General features: G+C 59.7%; 1 protein-coding gene across 1 annotated transcript; it reads right to left on the bottom strand.

Annotated features, from left to right (window-relative positions):
• Positions 1-56: 56 nt before the first annotated feature.
• Hip1r (huntingtin interacting protein 1 related) lies at positions 57-24,165 on the bottom strand. The gene is made up of 32 exons (XM_076844815.1): positions 23,983-24,165; positions 12,712-12,775; positions 12,305-12,447; positions 12,106-12,162; positions 11,095-11,175; positions 10,621-10,697; positions 10,306-10,367; positions 8,171-8,311; positions 7,192-7,249; positions 7,029-7,104; positions 6,736-6,876; positions 6,578-6,639; positions 6,349-6,421; positions 6,094-6,277; positions 5,934-6,022; positions 5,735-5,851; positions 5,558-5,659; positions 5,116-5,310; positions 4,502-4,649; positions 4,317-4,403; positions 3,834-3,941; positions 3,517-3,653; positions 3,222-3,332; positions 2,938-2,996; positions 2,718-2,748; positions 2,576-2,638; positions 2,195-2,295; positions 1,948-2,053; positions 1,718-1,841; positions 1,568-1,629; positions 1,262-1,468; positions 57-1,168 (listed from the first exon to the last, which is right to left on the bottom strand). The coding sequence occupies exons 1-32, from the start codon at positions 24,073-24,075 to the stop codon at positions 1,121-1,123; spliced, it is 3,207 nt and encodes a 1,068-aa protein (XP_076700930.1). The 5' UTR covers positions 24,076-24,165; the 3' UTR covers positions 57-1,120.
• Between the last annotated feature and the right edge of the window lie 1,991 nt (positions 24,166-26,156).

Below are 26,156 nucleotides of genomic sequence, written 5' to 3'. Positions count from 1 at the left end.
GCATGTCCCAGGAACAATGAAAAGGCAGATGCAGCCCCTCACTGGGGCACTGGGGATAACAGTCAGCATGTTTTATTGCAACAGAACGTCAACATGGGGGAGCAGCAACATCAAAGGAGGACCTGGCTCCCGAGACCTGGGCTCTGTTCGGCGTGACACAGGGTAGATGGCCAAGGGGCTGGGGTGGGCCAGGCACTTATCTAGTTCCACTGCTGGCTCTACCCCCACAGCCTGGTTCCCCCCCCAGCCAGTCCCTCGGGCTCAAGGAACACAAGCTCATTCAAATCCACAGGAGCAGGAGAGGTGGGGCTCCCAGTCTCAGGCTGCCCCTCCCTGAGGCTCCAACAAGATTTCCTGATCCCCTAGAAAGTGGGCCTATGGATCCTGATTTCTGGGACTTTTCTGGCAGAGTTGAGTTCACCATCTTCAGGAGAACGGAAAACAGAAAATGAGATGGTAGCTGCAGAGTTGACCTGGAAACCCCAGGAGGGAAGGCAGCACCTGGGCCAGGGTGCCTACAGGCAGAGCCTGCAGCATCTGCCCACTCCCACAGTCTGGCTTCCTCCTGGGGCCTCCCATCACAATACTCTAGCACCAGGCCCAGGGAGAAAGGGGTGACACCCTCCACCCCCTCAGCTACCTTAAGACCTCCTGCCCTGCCCAGACCACATGGCCCAAGGGTACCTCGAGACTCCAGGAAGGCCATGGGTGTTGTATTCTTGTCCCTGATAGCCAGCAGGGACCCTACCTTTCTGTTACCTACAACCTCTGACACTGAGTCCAGAAGGCAGGGAGACCCACACATGGCCCTGTTCCCAGTGTGCTGACTATGAACTTAAGTTGTAACTTGGAATATTAAAAACGCTCCATATATTTCCTGCAGAGTTGCAGCTTCGGCCTGCTGGGTCCTGGCTGCTCTGCAGTTCCTATTGCAGATAAGTACTTTCATCCAGATGAACCATCCCACATGGCCCACGCCCCTTCAGGCTCAGTGAAGGCCAGGGCCTTGGGGACACTGATCTGCATGGTGACGCAGGAGGCCTGGGCACCAGGTGCAGGGGCTGGACCCCTTGGGGGCCTCTCAGAGGCCCCTGGATGCCCTGCTGGACCTCAGCGGAGCCTAGTAGTTCATGAGTTGAGCCGAGTAGACACCATCCTTTTTGTCCAGCTGCAGGGATGAGAGTAAATGGCTCAGTGGACAAGGCCAGAAGCACAAGGCCCAACTTGAGACAGCCACCCACTCCAGGCCTCCTCCAGGCACCTGGTGGTCCTGTCTGGGGGCTACAGTGGGCTTCTGGGCCAGGGGAGGCTTCTTGGAAGCCCCACTTCTGGGGGCAGCGCTGGGTCGGTTGGTGTCCTCCTCACTGGGCGTCCCCATCACTCCAGCCAGCACATAGTGCTGTTTCCGCAGCTCCCCAAGTCGCATTCGCTCCACCTCCAGCGTCTTCTCCAGCTCCAAGACTCGTACCTGTGCCCCACGGCACACATCAGCACTGCCAGCCAGTCCCAGGAGCCCTCCCCAGGATCAGCCCCGGAAGGCATGAGCTTGGCAGCCACAGGTGCCCACCTGGATCTCCATCTCCTGCTTCTTCAGCTTGATGAGGGACATGCCGGAGAAATCCATGGTGTCTGGCCAGGAGGCAAGAGAAAGTGTCCAGGTGCCCACTCCTGCCCAGCTCTGGGAAGCCAGCAGCTCCACCCGACACCAGGTGCTTACCCCTGTCCTCAATCTGCTCCTGGCCTGACTTGGTAGAGGCCACCACGTTGGCAGCCCTCTCGTTGACGGTGCGGGAGCACTCCTGCAGGCGGCTCAGGTGGGGGCTATGCTTGTTGGCCTTGACCTGGGGGAAAGGCCAGGCAGGCCATGGGCTCTCAGCCCTGGGCACTTGAGGACCCAAGGCCAGGCCCAGCATGGAGCCTGGGGTTGTGGACATGGGTGCAGCTCACCTTGGAGGCGGCCACCAGCTGGGCTGTACTGGCTGCGATCTCGTGGGAGCAGACGATGAGCTCCTCGTACTTGCCCTTGTGAAGCACCACCTTGTCGGCAGACTCCCTGAGGGGCAGGGCTGGTCAGGGCCTGGGGGTGAGCCTCACCCCCATACTCCCACCCGAGGCCCTTAGAGCCCTGCTGACCCCCACAAGCCACTCTCCATCGCAAGGACCAGACCCTGCCCACCCCACTGGGATGACATACACCAGCTGTGTGGCTCCCCAGCCCACGGCCTTGGAGGCTGAGATGAGACCTTCAGTCCACCGAGAATTCTTGGCGTAAAATTCCTGCTGTGTGGCTGCCCCCTAGTGGCAATGAGAGGACAGGGTGGGCCAGTCAAGGTGGACATTATAGGTTGGAATGGGTCCCTAGGGCCCCACCTCCCCTCTGCACAGCCACAGGGCACATTCTGACACCTCCCTCGGGTGGAGGTTTCAGCTGGGACATCAGGGACCCAAAGGGGGCACATGGTCTCATTGTCTGCACACTTCAGGAGTCTCAAGCTGAAAGGGCGAGGGCTCTGGGGTCATTCCCCTTCCAGGACCTATCCCTTGCTGGTGCAGCTGTGGGGCCCGCCCAGCTCACCCTGCCACTGTCCACGATTTCCTTTTGTAGGCTAGTGGACGTCATCACTAGGAGACGGATGGCCTGCCAAGATCAAAATGCTGCCTGTGATTCTCAGGGTGACTGACACAGAGCCCTCCTGGGGTCACAGCCGCCCACTCACCTTCATCAGTTCTGTGCAGGAGTTGAGGATCCTGGGGAGGAGTGCAGGTGGGGTGGGAGAAAAGGGAGAGGCTGGTTGGTTGCTCTACACCGTGGCCTGGCCCAGTGACAACACGCAGGCTGGGGACCAGGCATTCCTCTCCAGAGCCAGGAGGGTAAAACCTCCTGGAACCAGTGGTGCGCGGGGCACGGCTGGGGCTGGGGCTGGGCCAGGGGCTCACCTCTCATTCACCTCCAGCTTCACCCCGGAGCTCTCGTGGCGGGCCTGGTTCATCATGTCCTGCACCAACAACAGCTGTGAGCTGGCTGGGCAGAGCAGCATGGGAGGGAGGGGACACCAGAGACCGTGGGGGCCACCTCTACCCTCTTCCCTCTGACCTCAGGGACCCCTGAAAAGCAGGGGTGGAATCCAGGAGTGCGTGCAGCCAGCGCCCACCCAACCAGGGTCTGCAGCCCCCAAAGGCTCCTGCAGGAAGCGGGGGAGTCCCTCAAGCCCAGTCCTCACCTCGATCCTCCGCACGGCATCTTCAATGGCTGCTGACGTGGCTGCCATCTCCTTGTCAACCATGGCCCCTAGTTCCTCCTGCCGCACATCCAGGCTCTTGGGCTTCAGCTCCTGGGAGGACAAGAGTCAGGCAGATTCAATTCCATCAAGCACTGGGCCTGGGGAAAATGTCCAGGGATCCTGGGCTGTGGGGGGGGCACAGTCCTGCCTGGGACATCTATTTAGCATACCCAGAGGGAACACAGAGCAGCTTGGCCCCGGCACCCCCAGCCCAGGGCTCCGTTGTACATCTCACCTCTCCCAGCTGGAGGATGCCCTGCAGGGGAGTCCGCACCAGGCCAGGCTGTGCCCTTGGCAGAGCCTGCCGATCCTGCAGCTGCCCCAGGAGCTCCAGAGCCCGGGCTCCACACTCCCTGCACGCGTCAACCAGGCCTGTGGTGGGAGAGGGCTGTGAGCAAGCCTCCACCTGAGGACCCCAATGAGGCCACTACACCCTGGCCTGGGGCCTGGCCAGGACATGGCTGCAGGCCCACCTTCCCCTAACATCTGTGGAAATCCCTGTGGAAGACAAGCTGGTGAAGCAGCCAGACCCTGCCACCAGGGCCCACTTACGGTCTGCAGGGTCAGTGGGGGCCAGGTGGGAGGTGGCACCACCGTTGATGATGGTATCCGCAGCCAGATGGGAGAAGCGGGTCAGGGCTGCCACCAGAGAGGAGGCATCTGTGTAGATGACAGGGCTGAGGTCACAGATGGGAAGCAATAAGACACAAACACTGGGGAACCCTACAGCAAGCTCACAATGCGGCCCCAAGGTCGGGCAGCTAGGGGCAGCAGGGTAGGGACCAAGCATGTCAGGGATCCCAGGCCCCTTCCTCCACCCAGTGAGGACACTTGGTAGCCACACCCCACTGGTGAAGGCTGCCTGCCCACAGGGCCAGGTCCCCAGGTGGTGGTGGGCAGGGCCATCTGCCTGGCTTCCTGAAGAGGTGTTTGTGGTCCTGACCAGTTCCCCTCCAGGTGGGAGGCAGCGGGGCTGCAGAAACCAGAGTCCTGTCAGCCTCCACCCCACCTGGCCCACCTGCTGGAGTCACTCACCTGCCAGCGAGGTCAGGTACTGGGCGTGGCCCTTCTCCAGGGCACTCACAGTGTCCAGGGCTGCCTGGGCCCTGCTCACCAGGTAGTCTGGAAGCACAAGGAGAACGTGAGGCCCTCCCAACTGCGGCTCAGGGTGGGGGACAGGAATGAGGCACATGCAGTGGGGAGGTGGCCCGAGTGTGCACCTGGGGAGCTGGTGCAGCGCAGGTGCAGGGGGTCGTCTAGCTTGTTCACGGCGTCCTGCAGGATGCCCTGGGCCTCGGCAGCGGCCCCTCGCAGCATGGCGAACTGCTCGTCCAGCAGCCTCTGCCGCAGCCCCTGCTCCTGAGACTCCTGTGGGCAGTGGGCACAGCAGCCTAGAGACCCCGCCCCAAGGCCCAGGGACATGGCCCAGCCCCAGGGTCACACTGTGTGCTGCCAGTCAGGGCCCGCAGTGTGGAAGCGCTGCCCTCTGCTGGGAGATGGAGATTGCCAGAGGGAGGCCTCCCTTCCCAAGCGGGAGAACATCCAAGCAGGCAAAGGGTTGGAACAAGCGTTTCTCAGAGACACACAGGCCAAGATGCCCAGCACTGTCCACCATTAGAGAAAGGCCAAAATGCTGACACCCTGAAAGCGGCTAAAGGAAGAGCAGGCAGACAGGAAGTGCTGGGCAGGGTGGGAGGACTGGAAGCTAGGGAAGGGCTCTGGGCTTCGTGGAGAGAATGTTCTGGAAAGCTGACTCGGAGCACACCAAGCAGGACCTGGGGAGGACCCCCGTCTGGGGAGGACCCCCGTGGTGCGCACTGCGGGACAGCCATACCTTCTCTGCCAGGCGCCCCTGCAACTCGCCCCGCTCCTGGGAACCGCGCAGCTGCTCCTGGCTCAGTGCAGCCTCCTTCTCACGCACTAGGCTCTGGGCGGCTAAGAGGTCGGCCTCCCGCTGCCGCATGGCCCCGCTCAGAGCGTCCTTCTCTGCACTCAGTGTGTCCAGCCGGGAGCTCAGCTCTGACCCGCTCTGTGAGCACGTGTCCATGAGCAGGTCCACTCAGGCTTATGGCCGACCCCTGCAGCCCTGTCTCCAAAGCCACCTGGTACGCTGGGACTCAAGAGGGTAGGCGTTCGGTCCTAATGCCACGCACCCTCTAGGTCTGGGTCACAGCAGCATCGGGGACCCACTAAGGGCCCCCTGAACCCAGTGATACCCATGCCTGGCCCCGTTCACAGGAAAGAGGTGGCTTCCACCCAGCACCCGCCCCCTGCACCTGCTCCGTGCGGCTCAGGGCCTCTTGCGCGTGTGCCAGCTCTCCGGTCTTGGCCTCTAGCTCCCTCTTGAGCTTTTCCAGCTGGTCACTCTGCTCCTCCAACTGGGACAGGACAGCGTGTCACTGGGGCAGCAGGGCTCGGGGGACGCAGGGAGGGCTTTGCATGGGGGGACGTACCTTCATCTCAGACTCCCGTTTCACCTGCTCCATCTGGAAGGCCAGCTGCTCCTTCACCCGTGCCACCTCCTCCTGGCTCTGCTGCGTCACTGTCAGCTGCTTAGCTGTGTCTGCATTCTGCAAGAGCAGGGGACAGGTTGGCTCATGGCCGTGGCTCAGGCCGCCCTGCCGTGGGCTGGGGGAGGCGGTGGCCACACACCTTCCTGAGCAGCTCTGCGTGTGTGTTGATGAGCTCGCTGTGCTTCTCCTTCAGCTTGCTGTAGCGCGCCTCCGTGGCGCTGGCCTTCCCTGTGAGGGAGGAGAGGCTGTGAGGCCGGGTGGGCCAGGGACCCCCCTGGCGCCCGCAGTGCCACACGCACTCTCAGCCTCCTCGCGCAGGCCCTGGTTCCGTGAGCTCTCCAGCTGCAATGCCCGCAGCTGGGCCAGCTCGTGGCGGAGCTGCTCGTTGTCCACCAGGGCCTTCTGCTTCTGCTTCCGCTGCTCCTCCAGCTCCGCCTCCAGGGAGTTCACCTGTCCCTTCAGCTGCGAGATGTACCGCTGGGCCTGGGGCACACAAGGACAGTGTGGGAACCTGCCGGCCCAGCGGGCGCGCCCCGCCCTGGCCCTCACCTCACCTCCAGCTTGATCTTCTCCAGCTCTGCGCGGAGCAGCTCCACCTCTCTCTTCAGGTTCTCGATCTGGAGGTCCCTGGGGACAGAGGTCCTGGGCTCCAGTTTAGCCAACGAGCACAGGCCCGTCTCCCGAGCTTTTGTTCTCCACCAGAGGCCTTTGCAGGCAGAAGCATCCTGCAGCTCAGGGAGGCACTTTCCACCCCCCCACCCCAGCCAGCTACCTGGACCTCACCTGTCGTCCTTCAGGGAGCCATTGGGGGGTCCAAAGGTCTGATCGAAGAGGTCAGCCACCACCTGGCAGGGCACAGCACAGTCACCCCGTGCCTCCAGGAGGGTGGGAGCTGGAGGCCCCTTCTCAGGGGTGGGGCGTGGGGGCAGCAGGGAGCTCACCGCAGGCTCTCCAGCAGGGGGCCCAGTGCTGATCTCAATGAGATTCTCAGGCTCCTCGTCCTCGGGGGCCTCCTCAGGGATCACCACCACCGGCTTGATGTGCTCAGCCAGGGCTGAGGCCCGCAGGAAGTTGGGGGGTCCCTGCAGAGGCAGCAGATGAGAGCTGCTCACCCAGCCCCAAGGAAGCCCATTCTCCACTGTCCCCAGAGCCCTGTGGGGCTGGCCAACTGCCCAGGGTTCTGGGAGGACTGGAGGCCAGGGGCTCCAGCCAGGGTCTGGGAGGGTGTGGGCACCTCAGGCAGCCGAGGGATCTGGATGAGGCGCTTGAAGTACAGCATGTCCGAGGCTCTGCGGAAGAAGTTCCTGAGGCTGAGGGGGGAAGGGTGAAAAGGGACGCATCACAGAGGAGCCAGGGAGCTGCCTCCCCACCGTGCCTCGCCTGGCCCGGGTTGGTACCTGTGAAACTGCTCATGGAACCGGTCCCTGTGGCCCTGCAGGGTGTCTGCTGGGAGACCTGGGGACAGCACAGATTTAGGGGGTTTCCCTTCCACACACTGCTTTGTGGCTCTCTTCCCTCCTCTGTTCCTCCATGTTCTAGACCATCAGAGACTAGAGAGCACCCGTGACCGGGCCAGCCCCACCCACATGGGAAGGCACTGGGAAGGCAGGAGCCTGAGGGGGGTCCAGCTCTGACTTTCTGGGCTAGACAGCAGTGAGCTGGTGGAAGGACTGTGTGGCTGCATTGAGCCGTGCCCAGCTTTGGGGATCACAAAATTCCCGTGATGACACTGCAGGGCCCTGGACTATGGAGAGAACAGCACATGCATCCTGAGCTGGAGGTTCTCAGTGTGGTCCGAGGACAAGACCTTTCCAGAGGTTTGAGGAGGTCAAAACCCTCTTCTGAACGGCACAGCGATGGGTGCCTTTCTACTCCTGGTCCCACAGAGAATGTGGCAGGATGAACTCAGGAGAAGGCGGGGGACCCGTCCCCTCTGCGTCAGGCAGTCAGTTGTAAAAACATAAAACTAAGCAGGTCACAGTAGCCCAAGCCTGTAATCCCAGGGACTTGGGAGGCTGAGGCAGGAGGATCAGGTGTTCCAGGCCAGTTCCAGCAACTTAGTGAGGCCCTATGCAAGCCAATGAGACCATGTCTCCAAATAAAAAATAAAAAGGGCTGGGGACGTGGTTAGTGGTCAAGTGTCCTGGGTTTAATTCCTCGGTACCAACCAAAACAAAACCCTACAAAGTCTTTCTCTGCTTTGGAAAACAGTGATTTCTTTTCTTCACTGCACCTATGTTGGTGGGCAGTGAGTTACTATTGCTCTTTCTAATTTCTCATTCTCCTTCCTGACTCAGTAACTGTGGATGGACACCAGGCCTATGAATGCTACCCTCAAGGCTGTGGCTGCCCCAGGGGCCGTGCACAGTGACTCACAGGAGTGCAGTTTGAACATGAGCTTGACCGTGTAGTGGTAGAGGTGGCTACAGTCTTGGATGACCTGGATGAGTGGGGCCAGACGGCACTGGCCTGAGGACATCTGGGACACAGCAATGGCCGTGTTGAGCTGCCGGAAAACTGCACAGGAGAAAGGTGAGAGGGGAGAGCATGAGACCTGGCCCAGGACATTCATTAGAGACAGCCCAGGCCGTGGTGGCCCCTCATGATGTCATCACAGCCACTGTGATGAGGTGGCCATAGCAGTGGGCAGCTGCTGTAGACCATCTGGTCAGCAAGCAGGACTCTAACCCAGGTCTCAGGCACCAATGTGCTCCTCACCGCAGATGGGAGCCCCTGTGCCAGTGGCTACCTGCCAAGAGCATGCCCAAGGTCAAGGTCAAGGAGCCCCATGCCCTGGGGCCTCAAACCTGTTCTAAATTTTAGAGAAAGGCGTTTAAGGCTGTCCCTCAGATCCCTTCCTACAGCTCTCAACACTCAGCTCTGCAAGCCCCAAGTGACCCTGAAACCCGACCTCCCTGAGGGCCCTTTGACAATCAGGCCCTGTATCAGAGCTACTGAGGAGGGACAAGCACGAACACGAGGCTGCCTGTCGTGGCTGGCATCTTCCGAGGCAGAGGAAGGACAAAGAGCAGGCAGCAAGCAGAGTAAGAGGGCAACCAAGCAGCCCCACACTGGGCACATGTCGGCCAGAGTCCAGAGGAGCCCTTGGGCCACTGGGGTGGGGCCGGGTGCGGACCTCTGCAGTGACAGCAAAGAGCCCAGGAGGGGAGGGACAAGAAGGGAGAGGTGCAAGACCACCCCTCAGCGGTCCTTAACTTCCAGCTGCAGGCCCCACTGCCCGTGTTTTGGTGTGTAAAGCACACCCTGCTCCAGGTTGTCCCCGTGTGACAAACACGGCCCTGCAGTCAGCTGGATGTCACACAAACTGGTTTCTGAAGCTTTCCTGACCACAGCAGATTCAGCTGCTTCTGAGTCTCCCCACCATGTGCTCAGTATGCCACAGCCAGCCGTCCACTGAGGACCTTTTGGACAGTTCTGTGTCCGCTGTGACCGGGGTGCGGTGCAGGGACCCTGCACCTGCACGGCTCCGGGAGTCTCTCCAGCAGACACCAGCACCTGGCACCGCTCTGATGCCCTGCCTTTGTGCCCCCAAGTACCAGGGTAGAGACCAGTTCTCTCCACTTCCCTTGTGGGGGCCACTGCTGCCCACATGGGCTTCCTTCCATGTGAGAGCAGCCTGGGTGGAGACGTAGGCGCCGGTGGCCTCCGTGCCAAGGCCTGGACTCAGCACATGTGTGCCAGGACACAGCCTGGGACCTAGGCCAGCTGCTTGGTTGGGCCACACCCCATCACCTTCCCTCTGCCTCCCACGTAATGTCCCGGGCAGCCTCCCCCAGACACGGAGCGCTTGCACCAAGCTGGCCTCTGGCCTGTGGGGACTGACTGCCCGCTGTGCTCCGCCAGCCTCAGTCCAGCGGGAGGCTGCCTGGCTCCTTCCCAGCTTCCAGATTTCCCTTAAAAGGCATTCGCTTCTCGCCCCGCCACGGAAAGCACTGAGTCACCACAAGTTGTCTGAAGCTGCCACTCAGAACAATCCCGCAGCCGGGAGGGCGAGCCCCTGAGACTTCCTGTCCACCAGCCACCGGCCTCTGGGCCAGGAGGCTGATGGGAGTCGAGGCTCTTTAGGGCAGAAAATGGGCAACACAACTTAAGTTCTCTCAGGTGGCAGTGGGGACAGGGCTGCTCCCCGATGGCCCAAGCCCTGTGTGGTGATGCCATGTGCACACAGGGCACAAGGACAGCAGAGACTGTGACCTGGACACACCGCAGAGGGGCTGGGCTCCGGGGGCAGTAGGGGCTTCTCACTGTGCTTTGGAGGCACCAGGAGGCCTCATCGCCTGCTCCTGGGAGGGGCACAGTCCCCTGGAGGGGCGGGTGCGTTTTACAATGGGTCGGGGTGGGGTGTGGCTCTGAGGGGGTGCTGGCCTGGCAGGTGGCACTCAGGGCTCGACCACACGCGCACACAACGCGGTACAGTCTGGTCGTGGGGGTCTTCCCCACTGTCTTCGGTGGTAATGCAGACCCCCGAGTGTCCTGCGGGGAAGGCTCACCTGACTCGGAGAGCCTCAGCTCGCAGTCCATGTAGTCGAACATCTCCACGGTCAGCTGGAAGCTGCAGAGAAGGGCAATGAGGTGGCTGGGCAGGCCACTGGGTCCCCAAGACCTCCCCCCACACCTGCCTGCACACTGGACAAACCACCCACGTAAGCTGAGCCCGCTCTCCTGGGAGCATGACCCTCAACCTCAGAAGGCCATGGGCTCATTAACACGTGGCCCTGCGGGCACTGGGGGTGGAATGCCTGGGGACACCAGGGCACTGAGGCAGGAAGGAGAGGGAGGCCAGGCTCCCGGCCACGCAGACTCACATGTTGTTCACATCCGTCCCAGCCGCCTTCTCCAGCACCTCATCGGTCACCTCCAGGCTGGCAGGAAACTGGGGGTGCTGCAGAGAAACCCCACCCACTGTAGCCATGTGGGCAGCCCACGCAGGTCCCCTCCCTGCTCCGGACAGAGCCAGCTCTGTCCCATGAATGCTCTAGCTCTCAGGAGGAGGGGAGAGCCCCGGAGGGCACCCAGCCCCAGGTGGCCACGCTACTGTGACCCAGCAGGCAGAGGGCTAGCTGAGGGTTTTGGGGTGGTGGAGGGAGCCCACAGGAGGAGCAGGCCGCAGCCAAGGCAGGACACACAGGTGTGGAGCAAGGGCTGGGATCACCCAGTCGCCCTGAAACACCAGAGCAGTCCTGGGAGCTCATGCTGGCCTCCCTGGTGAGTGCACAGCCCACTCGGGCAGATCCCAGCCTCCTCTCTGACCCCGGCCACCAGAGAGCAGAGGAAGCTACCTTGAGGTGGAAGGAGATCTTGGTCAGCAACAGCTTGGTATACACGTTCACCAGCTGCCCATACCGGTCGTGCAAGTGCCCCTGTGGGGAACAGAGCCCAGGGTGAGGGTCCGCTGCCCTGAGAACATGCCCAGAAAGCCCAGGGACTGGGCAGGCGTGGGGACAGTTAGGAATGCAGGTGGAAGGAACCAGAGCGAAGGCAGGTCACTTGTTCACTCAGCACACTGCCTGCCGCCTCCTCTGCCCCAGCATCCCTGTTCCTGTTGATCTTACTCCTCCTCATTCTTGCCAGAAAAACTCTTGTGAGAAGACAGCAATTTGTCCAGGGCCACAGGCCAATTCTGAGTGGGGACAGTTCACTGAAGAGCTGGTAGCAGATGGGGAGGCACATGCCAACAGGAGTCTACACACCCTCCCTGCTGCTCAGGCCCCAGGGCCGGGACACCAGCAGAGCCTGTGTCCACTCAGAGCATCGTGGACGTGTTTCCCCTTTCTTCAAGGGACACGGATAAAAGGCAGAGGCCTTGGACAGGGCGCTACCCCAACAGGACCCTTGCCCTGCTCTGGGTCTGCTCCAGGGGCCACAGGCCAGCTGAGGACCCCTAGTGCTCTGAGAGAGAATCTGGCCAGAGGGTCTCTTCCCCGCCCCCCAGCAGCCTAACTCCTGAGGACCTGGGAGGGGACACAGCTCCCCAGGGTGCTCAGAGCCTGTGTCTGTAGGTCCTGGGGAACTGTGGGGAGGGGTGCATCTCCAACCCCTTCTATAGCAGCTGGTCTCTAACTCCCCCCTGGGAGGCCAGCCTGGAACTGTCACGTTTTCCAACTTGCAGGGACAGAAGGGCCTTCCTGATCTAGGGCTGGAGGCCCATTGGTCTCAGGCTGGGAAAGGCACAGCACGACCTTACCCCGACCGACCGTCCTCCCCAGCCCCACCAAGCCTCCCCAGCGTCTGCCTCCGCTCTGCCTATGCACATTCGTGCCGGGGAGGTGCGGCCCCGCTGCAGCACCTACCCACAGGTCTCCGATCTCCCGGATGTTGCTGCGGTACCTCTGGCAGTCATGCAGCACCTGCGGTGGGAAGGGCAAGGAGGACCCAGAGGCTTAGGGGGCCTGAGGACGCGCTCCCACCAGGGCAGAGGGACGAGGCAGAGGGCGCAGGCAGGGCCCAAGGGCCTGGAGCTGAGGTCAGACTCTGGGGGCCGCAACTCACATTGGGGTGCCCATCTCGGAGGACCTTGTGGAGGACATGGCAGAACTTCCAGCTGAGGATGGAGCTGCTGGGGAGCGGCAGACCGATGGCGTAGGACCAGAAGGTGAAGGCCCCTTTCTCGTGGTGAGTGCCCAGAATGATGCCTGTGCGGTCAAGGCCAAGTGCAAGGCAAGGCAGGCTGAGGTGCACCGCGCTCAGTTAAGTGCAGCTGCCCTGAGATGCGGGAGAAGCCGGCTGCCCCCACCCTGCTCCCACACCCCTGCCCCAAGCCACAAGGACCAGGGTTTTCAGCAGAGGACAAGACAGAGGGCAAGGTCATGAACGTGTGTCCAGACTTGAACTGCCCCAACTCCCACCACCAGGGTGTGCCCGTCCACCATCCCCCAGGCGGGGGCAAGGGAGGATACGCCGGGCATGCTTCTCCTTCACGGGGGCTTCCTGGCTGTTGATGGCCTTGCTGATGCTGATAGCCTGTGAGAGACACAGGAGGCAGAGTTCAGAAGCCCCAGAGAGGGCCACACAGTGAGAGGTGGAGGCGCGGTGATGCCGGAGGGGACCTCTCCCCGAGCAGCCCAGGCACAGCCTTCTCTGACTTGAGGCGCTCAGCTGAAACTGCAGCCCAGGACAGGCCAGCGAGTGGCCAGATCTGGGGGGTGGGACAGAAGCTGGGCTCATGGCTGAGGAGGCACCTCTGGTCCCAGGGAGGAGTGCTGGGGGATGGCCAGAGCAGAGTGACAGGAGGAAGGGCTCCAGGCAAGGCTGTCAACTGACCCCAACAGACACAGGGCCTGTTGCCTGAGGGCCGCCTCTGAAGGAACTGGGTCCTGGCTAGTTCCTACCACCCAGGGGGACCGCCACTGTGCCCTGGGGGAGGAGGAAGGCAGGAGGAGGCCCATTCAGCAGCCTTCCATGTCGCCTGAAACCCAGGCAGGGGCCGCCTCTCACTCCGCACAGTCCAGTGCCGCGTGTCCCAGAGGCCAGCTCCAGCTCCACCAGCTTAGTGCCTCCTGTGAGGCACCTGAGACAGTTGTTCCCTTGCCGGAGGCTCGGGTCACCTGCCGTGTGCTGTCGCCAAAACTACTTCTCTCGGTGGCAGGTCTGATGACCTCTGCCCACCGGGCCATCGGCGTGTCTGGAGTGAAGGCTGCCCAGGCCATGGACAGCTGGGCTGAGCCAGGGGGCTGCGCCGGGAAGCTGTCTGGGCACCGGCCCTGAGCTCTTCCCCTCTGCCACCTAAGAGGTCCCTACCTTGCCCTACACAGTGGTGACTTCATCTGCTCAGGCTCTGCTGTGGGTACCCTGGCACCTGCTCCGCTGGGCATGTGTCCTCTCTGTACACGGGGGAGGCCTGGTAGAGCCGAGCAGCCCTTTCTGGTGGATGCACAGACCTGGGGGCAGCCAGGGCCCGGGCAGGCAGTCTGAGCGGCCCCTGCACCCTGCCACTCAACGAGGCGTGCTGACCCCCTTTCGCACACAGGGCCCATTGTGGTGGCTCATTGGGATGCGGGGACCTGGGGCTGTAGCCAACTCTGCCTCCTCGCTGTACCAGGGCCCTGAGGACACAGGCTCTGGCTCCCTCATTTGCAAACCCTGGCCAGTCAGACACGAGGCTGCCCGGCCACCTGTTGTAGTGTCTGCCCAGCCTGGGCCTCCTGGGGCTTCCGCTCCTTCACGGACAAGCAGTGACCAAGGACCATGGTGAAAGCTGCTGTGAGCCTTGGCAATTCCATGCCCAGGGGTCCTTGCCCCCGCTGAGGGGACACTGTCCACGGCAGTGGCCATGAGGAGAGCAAGGTCTGGCAGCAGCCACTCTCTGTGAGTGCACGTGCCAGCAAGGCCACATGCCTCCGGGCAGCACCCCGGGAGGTTGTTGGAAGGACATTTTCTTGAGGAAGAAAATGAGGCAGAGGGGGTACCTCTGCCTGTCCTACTAACAGGGGTAAGGCCAGGGTTCAAAGCCGGCTCCGCTGACTCCACATGTCCTCAGCAACAGCCACACAGCCCCAGGTACTGCCTGCCCCAGTGCAGGACTCACGGGGCAGGTGGGGCTGCACCTCCCTGGGCAGCTGGCGAGCAGCTATGGCTCAGAAGCCAGCAGAGTCCTGGCTCCCAGTGTGTAATCCCAGCCCCAGCTGCCCTGTCACCTGAGCTGGTCTAGTGACGACTGCCACCTGGCCTGGAAGACTCCCAGCAAGAAGCTGCTCCCACAGCCCTCAGCACAGACACAGGACCCCCCCCTGGGGCAGGGGGTGCAGGCCCTCACTATGGGCCAGAGCCCTGGGAGCCCAGCCCCGCTGCCCCACTAGACCTGGCCTGGGGCCCTCCACATGCCCAGCGCCCTCCAACCAGGCTGTGTTCCTGATTTACCATCCGCCTCCCCTGGGCTGTGGCACCCGGCCGGAGCCTCCTGCACTGGGCACAAAACAGAGGCCAGGGAGGCTCCAGGAAGTGCAGCCCCAGGACAGCATGGGCGCTTGGCAGAGTCTGTGGTGGCCCCAGTGATGCCTGCTCCCCACCCTGCCCGCAGGGGACAGGCCCGTGTCAGTCGCCCAGGCGCCGGCTGGCTCCGGGGAACACAGCCCCCTTGTGTGCAGGGCAGGCAGATGTGTGGGGCCGGGCGCTGCACAGGAGGCCCAGTGCTTACACAGGGGGAGGCTGCGGGCACCCCTGGGCTTCCTGCTCCTCCCAGGAGGGGGCCAGGCAGGCCCCTGCTGACCCTGTCCCCACCTCACCAGCCTCTAATACTGGACCTTCTCAGAGGGGGCTTCAGAGTTGGCAGTGCCTGGGCACCTCCTTTTGTGACACAGCTCTGCTCCAGGGTCAAAGTCTCCCGGAGGCCTGACTTTCGTGACACTTGGTCCTGGGTCCCAAAGTTCCAGGTGACAGTTTCATGGCACACAGGCCACTGCTGCTGTCTGGCCCTGAAAAACCCAGTGGTCCACAATCGTTCCCTGGAGGCCCCGAGAGCCCCAGGAGCTGCCCGCTCTCAGGAGGGCTACAGGTGGCCCACAGGGGACCAGGACTGGGTAAGGCCCTGCAGGCCCTGGAGAGGCCGTGGAGCTGCCCCATCCCCGAGCTCCTCTCGTGAAGCACGTGTCCCACAGGCCAGCAAACCAGTCTCAATAACCTCAGATCATCTTTCTGGACCTCGGCCACGTGCAGGGTCGGCTGAACACTTTGCTGCAGGGGTCTCAGTCCTCCCAGGAACCCTAGAAGCAGGTGGATGGGGAAATGGAGGCTTCGGAGGCCAACCACTGCTCAAGGTCATAGCCAACCACACGGTGACAGGGCCGAGCAACCACCCATGCTCCCTCAGCTAGAGGTGGGGGACTCATGCTGTGTCCCTGGTCCTGCGGACTAACCTGGGCACCTTCTAGGTGGTTGCTGGGCTACGTGGCTGTGGTTGTCTCCAGGAGACTGACCCAGTCAACACAGACGTCCTCTTGGTCTCTGACAGGACCCCAGCTTCCCATGGTCCACCAACACCAGAGGACCAGCCTGATTGCAAATCAGGCCCAGACTGGACTGGGGCTTTGTTCACACCACAGGTAACAGAGGCTCAGGCTGGGCGGGCAGGTGCAGCCAGGAGGCTCCCACATCCCCATTCCTGAGGCTCCACTTGAAGCCTAGCTTTTACCCGCCCTCGATCCTTCGCAGGTGGTTCTGTCCTGCAGCCAGGTGGGGCCACACCAGGGAGCCCGAGCCCTCAGGATACTCCTGCCCTGCTTCCAGGAGAACCCGTCCTTGTTGGTCTCAGAAAAACCCACTGAGGAGCACAGAGGACCAAGGTCAAGGCTGAGGCCAGACAGAGCCCAGAGATAAGAGGTCCAGAGCTGTCAACGCTGGACCCTGACACAACCCAGGGACATGCCAGAGGGTGCCCTCTCAGGAGACAGGAGACCCAAGCAAGGCCAGGAGACACTTCCTGAGAGGTGCCCAGCCCAGTGTAGGCTCCAGGCAGGGACAGCGGCAGGTATCGATGCCATCAGTGAGGCCAGCGGGGGAGGGGGCTTGCCCAGTGCCGCCCATCAAGTGTGGGGCCTTTCACGGACCACAGTGGCACCTACATCTGGGCCACAGGGTCAGGAAGTCGGGGAAGCCCGTTTAGGGAGGAGCCATGTGGCTGGGGCAGACAGGGGGCCACGGTTCCACAGCTGGGCTCTGGAAACCTATGGCCTGTGGGTGGGGGTCAGGGCTAAGTGGACTCTTGGGTCCACAGAGCTCAGCACAGGGAGAAGTGAGGACTCAGGAAGTGCCGCTGCTGTCCTCCTCAGAAGCCCACAGAACAGGATGAGTGGTTCTTCTCACCCAGCCCCGCCCTTGCCAGGGGCAGCACCCTGAGGTCTCGGGGCCCTGGCCTGCATGCTCCCCAGACTGTGAAGCAGGAAAACTCTCAGGTCTCCTACAAAGTGGATGTGCACGAAGCCCGGTCTGGGGAGCAGTTCAGCGGCCTGCAATCCCAGTGATTCAGGAGGCTGAGGCAGGAGGATAGCAAGTTTGAGGCCAGCCTCAGCACCTAGCAAGACCTTGTCTCAAAAAAAATTTTTTGTTTTAAGAAGTACTGGGATGCAGCCCAGTGGTAGAGCACCCAAGTTCAATCCCTGGTACTGCAAAAATAAATAAGAAATAATACAACACCTTGCCCAGTGCCTGCCATCTGTCCCTCGAATGGGGAGCCAGTGCCCACTCCAGCCTCCTTCCACAATGGGCTCTGAGCATCAGCAATCCCTGGGACCTTCCCTCAAGCACCTCTAGAGCGACCACTCCATACTCTTAAGTTCATCCAGAGCATCTGTCACCTAAAGCAATCTGTCCCCATCTCCAACCTCCTGAACAGAGAATGGCGGCCCTCTGCACCCAGGTTCAACCAACTGCCAATCAAGGCACTGGCAGGATGGGGCACTGTCAGGGAGAGACTGTGCCTGTGGTGACTTTTTCCTTGTCACTGTCTCCTGATCAATGCTGGACGATGACTCTTTACATTGCACTGCATCAGGGATTATAAACCCAGGATCTGAAGGATTCGGGAGGAGACGAACTTATGCCCAACACTCCCCCGTTTCACACGAGCAACTCGCACCTTCCAGGGTCCCGGAACCGAGGGACAGCTGCACATCTTCCTCCCCACTGCATCTCCAGGGCCTCACCCTAACGCCTGGCAGTCGAGGGACCTTCTCTGGACAAACATGAGTGGGATACTCGAAGGCACAGAAGCTCTTTGAGGCACAAGCACGGGAAACCCAAGGCGGTGGCTCTTTCTCCAGCTAATAATTTATCCACTAGAGTCAAATAGTAAAGTAACTTATTATAAAACAATTTCTATTTTTAAAATCAGTCCTGCAATGAATCAGACTTAAGCCTCCTTGTGCCGCTATCACGGGACCTCACAGCGGCACTTGGCAGGGACAGAAACGTCCTTCAGAGGGCCGGGCGCTGGCAGCGCGGCGGGCTCTTTCACTCTGCGCTCTCAGAGAGTGGCTTCAAGGACAGAAAGCTCTCATTCAGGCGCCGTGGCCACCTCAAAGACCATTGATGACAGCAAACACAGGGTGTCTGTGGCCGAGGCTGCGAGGAGGAACCACAGGCACAGCCAGGAGAGGCCGTCACCTCGGCAGACAGGAAGTCTGCGGTGTGACGAGTCCGGCCCTGGCTCTGTCCGTCCGTGTCCCTGTCCTGCCCATCCTGGCCTCCCCCTCACTCCTGTCATCAGGAAGCTGCACTGGGCAGAGGATGGAGAGCCCTGGACACTGTCAACAAATTCACAACCCAACCCACAGCCACCTCTGCTCTGGGCTTTGTAGGGTGACACAGCGGAGCAGGAAGATTCGCTTCGAGTCACGCCTCTGCTGTGCTGGCTCCAGAATGGACAGGGAGCCCGCTGGGCGGTTTCGTTCCTGGGGCACCAGTGACATCACCACAGACCTGTCTGTCCCACAAGCCAGAGGACTGAGTCACTCCCAGGCAGACACACCTACTGCAGCTTGGCGCTGGTGTGTATTTTAGCCAGAGGAAAAACAGTCCCGCCGGAACCCATCTCTCCCCGCCAGCTCACAAGTCCCCAGCGTGGCCCCACAGGGTCCAGCCTTCGACAAGAGGACGGCATCAAAGATGGGACCCGTGGGCCCAGAGCCTGCCCCCATGCAGTGGCACTTGCTGAGCATGGCCCTGGGCCAGGCATTCTGTCCTCGCCCAAGGACCGCCAGGTGCAGTGGACAGCACGGATCTGAACAGCCGATGGCCCTGGATAGACACTCAGCCTCATGTCTGTCCGCTTCTCCCTGATCTGCTGGCCGGCTGCGGTGTGACAGGGACACAGTGTGCATCACACACCAAGGCTCCGGGGAGGAGTGTGGCAGCTTCATAAACAAGATGACATTGGAGTCAGCCCTGAAATAAATAGGGGTTCACGGGTGGGGGGAGGGGGGAGGCCAAGTGGCACAGTGGAGCTGGCACGGCGGCGCCAGGCTGGCCGAGCGTCTCAGGTTAGCCAGTTGGGTTTCCCTGTCCCTCAGCCAAGCAGGCCTAGACTCAACCTGGGGGTTGCCACATAGCACTGTGAGACCGAGTGGCTGGGATCAGGTGGCCGGCAGGGCTTCCTTCACAAGGGCCCAGTACGCTGGCTGAACTTGGGCCTCAAGGCCAGGCCGGGTGGGGGTTCAGCTGCACTCTTGCCCCTGTTCTGAAAGGGGCGGTCCTGCAGGACTTCCTGGCTGCCCTGGCCCCAGTCTGCCTGCCTCTCCTGGACAGCATGGGAGGGGCGCCGCAGCTCCGCCTTCCAGGGCCAGCTGTGCCCCACCTGGGAGGGCCACCATCCGCTGACTCTCCAGCCCAGCTCCACTGTCCTCCCCCACACGCTGGCTCAGCTCGGGCACGGGCAGGACCCAGCAGGGGCACTCTCTATCCCTCTCAGCCCCGTCTGGCTTTCTGCACACAGGAAACAGCTGGCATCACACTTGCCACAGCCAGGCAGGGGCCAGGCACGTCCGCAGTTCTCACAGCCCCTCACGGGGGTCCTATGAGGCACCCCACTTTGCAGATGAGGACACTGAGGCCCAGGGCAGTGAAGTAGAGAGCCAGGCCTGCCCCCGGCTCTTAACTGCAGGCATGTGCCGTAGCTCATGTCCCTCCGGTGGCAGGGAGCGGGGCACAAGAATGATCTTAACCCTCTCACAGGACACCCAAAGCTGCAAAACAGGCTAAGAGATACACGGTCCGTGGGCCTCGCTGGTGTGTCCTGGGGTGAGCGGGTAAAGAATGGTCAGCTCTGTCCCACTCTGACCAGCACGTGGCTCAGGTGACGCCCCAGCAGGGCCATGTGGCCTCTAGCAGCGGGGAAGTCTGGCTGCACTGCAAGGGTCTGTGTGGTTGGGGGGTGGCCTCCCAGGCTGGGGTGAGCTTTCTGCTTTCAGAGAAGGGCCTGGCTTGCCTCAGCGCATCCGCCATTGCCTGGGGATGTTGGGGAGGGGACAGCCTGCTGACATTCTGAAAAGCTCCCAGGTGCTTCTGGACTTGCAGTGTCCAGGAGTGGTCACTGGCCGTGTGTCATTGCTGAGCACCCCACAGGTGGAGTCCAGAGGAGCATGAGCTGCAGGTGTCAAGTATACATGGGACTTGAACAACTTGGTGGGAGAAGCCAGCGCCAAGCACTCCCCGATGTTCACCAAGATCCCACGGGCGTCACCCAGCACACAAGGTTAAACCCACCTCACCTGTCTGCTTTTCCTAGAGGCCACAAGGCCACCGAAACTCACACCTGTGGCTCCTCTGCTGCTTCTACTGGGATGTGTCAGGCAGCCAGGGCCAGCTGTCCTCAGCTGTCAATAAATGTTAATCTTTATAAGATCTGGGTCCTGCAGGGCTGCCCTGGAGATGACCTATGACCCACTTCCCAGTGCCACTTCTATTGGCCCCCTCGTCCTCACACCTGGGCAGCTTTCTCTGTGGTCAGTGCTGCCCTGGCCTTATGAGCAGCGGCCAAGTAGCCCTGCAGGGGCTGTGATGTAAAGGGTTTCTCTCATCCTGAGAGGGCACCTCTGGCTCTTCCTCCACTTCCTGTGGGGTAAACTGCCCTCCAGAGAGGCCAACAGCCCACAGGTAGAGGAGGAAACAGGACTCCACAATCAGCACGTCCCAGGCCTATCTGTGGGGTCCGTGGGCGTGCCATGCTTCAGAGATGGCTTTCTCTACAGTGGAGGCCCGCAAGTTGTCTCAGGTATTCCGGAGGAAGAAGTAGGGAAGGGAGAACAATGGCTAGCTTTTTGCTGAGACCTCACTGTGTGCTAGGTGCTGCACCATGTTTACATGTAGCATGGATCAGTTCCCTATGGTTGCTATTAAAAAACTGCTAAACATTTTGTGGCTTAAAACAACACACATTTGTCATCTTACAGTTCTGGAGGTCAGAAGTTTGGAAAGGGTCTCTCAGGGCTGAAAGCAACGTGTCAGAAGGGCTGCTTTCCTCTCTGGAAGTCCTGGGGGGCGGAGGTACCATTTCCTTGCCTTTTCCAGCTTTTAGGTGGTGTCCATATTCCTTGGCTGCTGGCTCCTTCCTCCACCTGCAAAGCCACCCCTGGCTGGGAGAGTCTCCCGTTCTGACCTCTTCTCCAGCCTCCCTTGTCTACAGTAAGAGATCCTTGTGATCCATTGGGCCCACCTGATCCATTGGGTAACCCAGGACAATCTCCCGATCCCACGGTCAGCTGTGAGGCAACTGAGTTTCAACTGCAACCTGAATTCCCTGTACAAGTCAGGTGCCATATTCACTAGTTTGGGGAATTAAAGATATGGACATCTTTGAGGGGCCATCACTCAGCCTGCCACACAGTGTCTCTCATACCTTTCTGTGAGGTAAAAGGAATCATCCCTATTTTCGAGGAAACAAATTCAGGACTTAAGCAATTTGCCCAGGGACACAGGCTAGAAATCAGGGCTACCTGCCTACAGGCGTGTTTCACGAAGCCATACTATCGTGTTAGTGGTGCAGAATACAGGTGTGCTGAATTCTGCAGTACGTGTGTGTGTGTGTGTGTGTGTGTGTGTGTGTTTTGCGGGGGGGGGGGGCACGGGGATACTGGGAATTGAATCCAGGGGCACTGGATCACAAGGTAATTAGATTTTTGAATTTTAAAGTATTTATTTATTGGCAGTACTGGGGCACTTTACCCTGAGCTATACCCCTCAGTCCCTTTCGTTTTTTTTATTTTGAGACAGGGCCTCCATAAGGTGCTGAAGCGGAACTGGAACTTCCCATCCTCCTGCCTCAGTCTATGAGCCGTCACTGGGATCACAGGTGAGAGCCACAGTGCCCAGGTCTATTCTGCAGTATTCTGTATTCAGAATATAACAATGAGAAGCAGCCAATAGAAGTTTGTCCTTTCATTTTAATAAAAAGGAGCATTTATCACCAAAGGCACTGGGACACGGGGAGCATAATGGCCTACACGGTGCCATAGCCACGAGCACTGGCTGCCAGAAGGAATCCCAACTGCCTCCCCTTAACACTCCTGAGAGCTAGACACACAGATCTGTGTGAGACGGGGGGTGGGGGTGGGGTGTCCTGTCCAGAAAACAAACATGGAAGTATTGCTCTTCCTCCTGTCCCAGGCCTGAGAGCTGAGAGATCAGGCTGGTCGCTGGTGAGGACTTAAATTCTAAGCCATCCCAGAGCGCCCCTGCAGCTCATGATGCTGAGGCCCATGTCAAGACAGGCAGCATGTTCCAAAGGGAAGCTGGTCCCAAGATTGGATGTGCTATTTTCTGTCCCAAAGGGGACACAGAAGCAGCAGCCTCAGCTTTCCACGCCTTTTCCACCAAGGGGCCTGGCTGGCAGCTCACTAGATATTTCTGGGAACGATCTAATTAAATATTAACCACTTACAAAGCCTCATTCTTACATCCCTCCATAAGTCACCGCGAAAACAGGCAAACCCATAGGTTAGACTTCAACTCCATCCGTGTCTAAAAAGGATGAGTTCTGTGAGATTCACCCATTACAAAGTTCTCATTAAAAGTAACTCTTTCAGTCCCTCAGACTCAAAGAGCAAAAACAAAACAAAACAACCTGCCTTCTATTTACAGACCAGTCACCAAAATGTGTGGTTCTGTGTCAGACTCTATCTTTGACATTCAGGAAAGTTGCCCTTGTCATGTAAGAGTAAGATCAATGAACTTGGCCCTTTAAACCTCATCTCCTCCACCTTCTCAAAAGACAGGAAATCTAAAAAAAAATCAGTGAATCAAAGAAGTTCCGCACACCACCAGATTCTCAGTGGTGTGTTTCTTCCTATGTTCTGCAAATTCAAATTCAGTGTTTCTTCTTATGTTCTGCAAGCTCCTGACACAATTAATTATGTATTAATGACTTTAAATTAAATGCCACATTTGTTTTTATGAGAGCTTTCCAGGCTGGACCAGATGACGATGACAAGGACAAATTAATCATTTGCAATCAAGTTGGTGCCTGCACTTGGCATGTGTGGACCCTCCACGTCATGAGGTTTTACTATCACTTTCATTGTCAATCACAAGCACAAAGGTTAGCAGGTCTCCCAGTGTTTTCCCTTATTTCAAAAAGAAAGCTGTTGTAGACAGTATGTGCCGACTTATTCTGCAAGCAACCGCAGAAGTCACTTTGCTCTGACAAGAGGGAAGGAACTTGCTCAGGGCAGCCACAAATGCAAATGTCAACCAACCTGCTTCAGACCAAAGTATAGTAGTACTTTTGGCTTCCTTTATTTCTTAAGTAAAAATTTTCAGCCTTTTCAGTCTTGGTTGACTTATTTTGGCAAATGAGCAAGTATGCCCCAGGCATAAGAACACCTCACAGTTTGTAAAATAGAAGAGGAAGACAACACCAGACCAACACAACGCCTCCATCGTGGCACCAACAATGTACAAATACACACCCGCGCCATTATTTAATTTCCCAACACCTTCCCAGGATAGGCCCTCCCGGGAAGGGAAGCGCGCGTGGGAGCGCAGAATGCGAGCCCGGGAAGTTTCCGTCTGTCGGGTGGACCGAGGGGGTGGCAGCCTGTTTGTGCGGGGCCCGGAGCGGGCAAACAAGTCCGGCGACATACGTGAAACTTCACCCGGCAATAATAAGCTGCTGTGCAGCCCTGGACACAGCCCCGGAGAAAAGGAAGCAGAGTTTCCTCCAAGGAAACGCTCGGCTTCCCAGGTGGGGCATCTGATTGCAGGCGGAGGGAGGAGGCAGGGCCAGGACGCACCTGGGCCCCGGTCCCCCTCCGCTCCCCGCTCCGTGCCACCTTCATCCAGGACCTCTCCGCCCCTCGCTCCAGGCCACCTCCGACCCTCGCCCCTGACCACCTTGATCCAGGACCTCTCCGCCCCAGCCCCCAGGCCCGGGCTACCTTGATCCAGGCCACCTCCAACCCTCGCTCCCGACCACCTCGATCCAGGGTCCCCTCCGCCCCTCCCTCCAGGCCCCCTCGCTCCAGGCCCCCTCCGCCCCACCCCCTAGCTCCGGGCCATCTGGATCCAGGACCACCTCCGACCCCGGCCCTGCTCTCCCCTCCTCCCGGACTATCGGCTGCCTCCCCGCCGCGGCGCCCACGAGCGCGCCGCGGCTTCCGGTTCACCTGCGCCGGCGCTCGGGCCGTGGAGCTCGGCGCGCCGCGCGGACACAGGCCGCCCGCCCGCCCGCCGCCCGTGCTCGCCTGGGTCTTGTCGAACTGCTCGCGCTCGGCCTCCAGGCTGTGGCCGGGCCTGCGGCTCAGCACCCGCGCCGGCACGTTCTTGATGCTGTTCATGCTGCTGCCGCCCGCGCCCCGGCCCGGCTCCGCGCGACTGAGGCGTCCGGCGCGGCCCGAGCCTAGGCACCGCGAGGCCGCAGCACCGCGCGGGGAGGAGCCGCCGCCGCCCCGCCCGCGGCCCCGCCTCCCCGCCCGAGGCCCCGCGCACCCGCCCCGCCCCTGAACCGCCCCCGGGACTCCCGGCACACCCGCCTCGGCACCCCTGCATCCCCGGGATTCCCTGCACGCCCGCCTCTGCACCCCCGGATTCCCTGCACGCCAGCCCCTGCATCCCCGGACTCCCGGCACGCCCACCCCGGACCCCTGCATCCCGGGATTCCCTGCACGACCGCCCCTGCGCCCCCGGATTCCTGGCACGCCTGTCCCTGCACCCCGGGACTCCCGGTGCGCCCACCCCTGTACCCCGCCACCCTCATTACAGGAAAGTCCGCCCTTGCACCCCGGGACTCCCCACACGCCTGCCCCTTCACCCCCCTACTCCAGGAACGCTGGCCTCTGCATCCCAGGCCAGCCGGACTCCTGGGTCCTGGACCTTCAGAACCCCGCAGGACACCGGGCATGTCCTGCTCCCTAACTCAGCCGGACCAAACATCGCCCAGCCCTGCCAGACTTCCAGCCCTGTCCCCAGTCCAATTCTCCCTCTTTCTCCTGGGCGTGCAGGCGCAGGCATTCGCTCCATGCCCCATCACTGTACTTACAAAGTTCAGTTACACCTGGTCACGGAAAAAATGGGGCAATTCAGGCCTCCCTGAGTCTAGGCAAAGGCTGCACAACCAGAATATTTTTTTTTTCCCTTATGGTCTTACATAATTTGTAAAGTGAACACAGTTCTGCTCCTCCTTCCTGTGCATCTCTAACAAATGCAGCTGTTACTCTTGGAGGGTGTGGGGTGTGTCAGGAGCCGCTCCCCCAGCAGCCCAGGTGGGGACTGTGCCAGGACGAAGCTCTACCCACCAAGTAGAGCAGGGAAGATTCCAAGACTGTTATTTAAATTATTGGTCATAAGACTAAACTAAAAACATAAATAAAACCCCAGTTCTCCCCAAGCGTGGCTCAGGTGGCTCCTTTGTTTCTGCTGTTCTTAGCTTCTCTATCAGTGTAGATGTGAGGTCTCCCCATAAGAGTACTAATGAGTCTCCTTGCTTTTGAGATGAAGGATAATCTACCTCTAAGAGGGGAAATGCTGCTTTTCAAAGCCTGAGAGTTGTCTCTCCCATCAGACTGAAGCTCTCTGAGGACAGGGACCCTTTCTGTCCCCTCTTCAGTTCCTCACTGTTCACACCAACATGTGAAAGTTGCACTGGACAAGGCTCTCTTCTCCTCTCCACAAAAGAGAGTGATTAATTATCTAATTCCAATCAATGAAAAGCTTCTTTACCAGCATAACTAGAATAGCAAGAGCTAATATTCATGGCGTGCTTATTTGCTAGGACCTGGGCTAAACCTTTACATGTATCACCTCATTTTTAATCCTCAGCTATTGAATCAAAGCCCTAACAACTAAGGGGCTTGCTTGTTTGCTCTGTGCCAGATGTTTCTCGGACTCCTTTTCTGGCATGGGACAGAAGCAATTATCTGTAACCTTCAAAGATGTACAAGAGGCCACAACCCCTCTGGATCTACAACCTCTGCCATAGTGATTTAACATTAACAGCTTGTCTAACATTCTTATAAATACAGAGCTTATTAGTGTGCTCAACATTTGGTTAGCAGTATCTCATTTAATCTTCTTTAAAGTTCTGATGATATTTTCAGCCAAGAAACAGGCTCAGAGGTTAAGAAAGAACCTAAGTTCAGACTAGTAAATAGGGCATGCAGGATCTAGACCCAGATTGGCCTGATTTCGAAGTCAGTGCTCTTCAGCAAACAGGGAAGCCCATGGCAGCGCAACAGTAGCCAGTGACTTTTACAAGGACACTACCATTGCTTGCTTTTTGGGACCCAAGCACTTTGTTAGTTCATCTCCATGAGTTTCAATTTATGTGATGAGACTTTAAGCTACTGGAGGGCAAGGACCTGTCTGGCATAGTGCTATACTCAGTGCCCAGCAGGGCCTCTGGCACAAGGCGGCGTTAAGT

Source organism: Callospermophilus lateralis, chromosome 1 (genome assembly GCF_048772815.1).
Source record: "Callospermophilus lateralis isolate mCalLat2 chromosome 1, mCalLat2.hap1, whole genome shotgun sequence".
In the NCBI taxonomy this organism is placed as follows: Eukaryota; Metazoa; Chordata; class Mammalia; order Rodentia; family Sciuridae; genus Callospermophilus; species Callospermophilus lateralis.
Note: the sequence above shows the minus strand (reverse complement) of the source record. Positions and strands in the feature narration are given on the sequence as shown.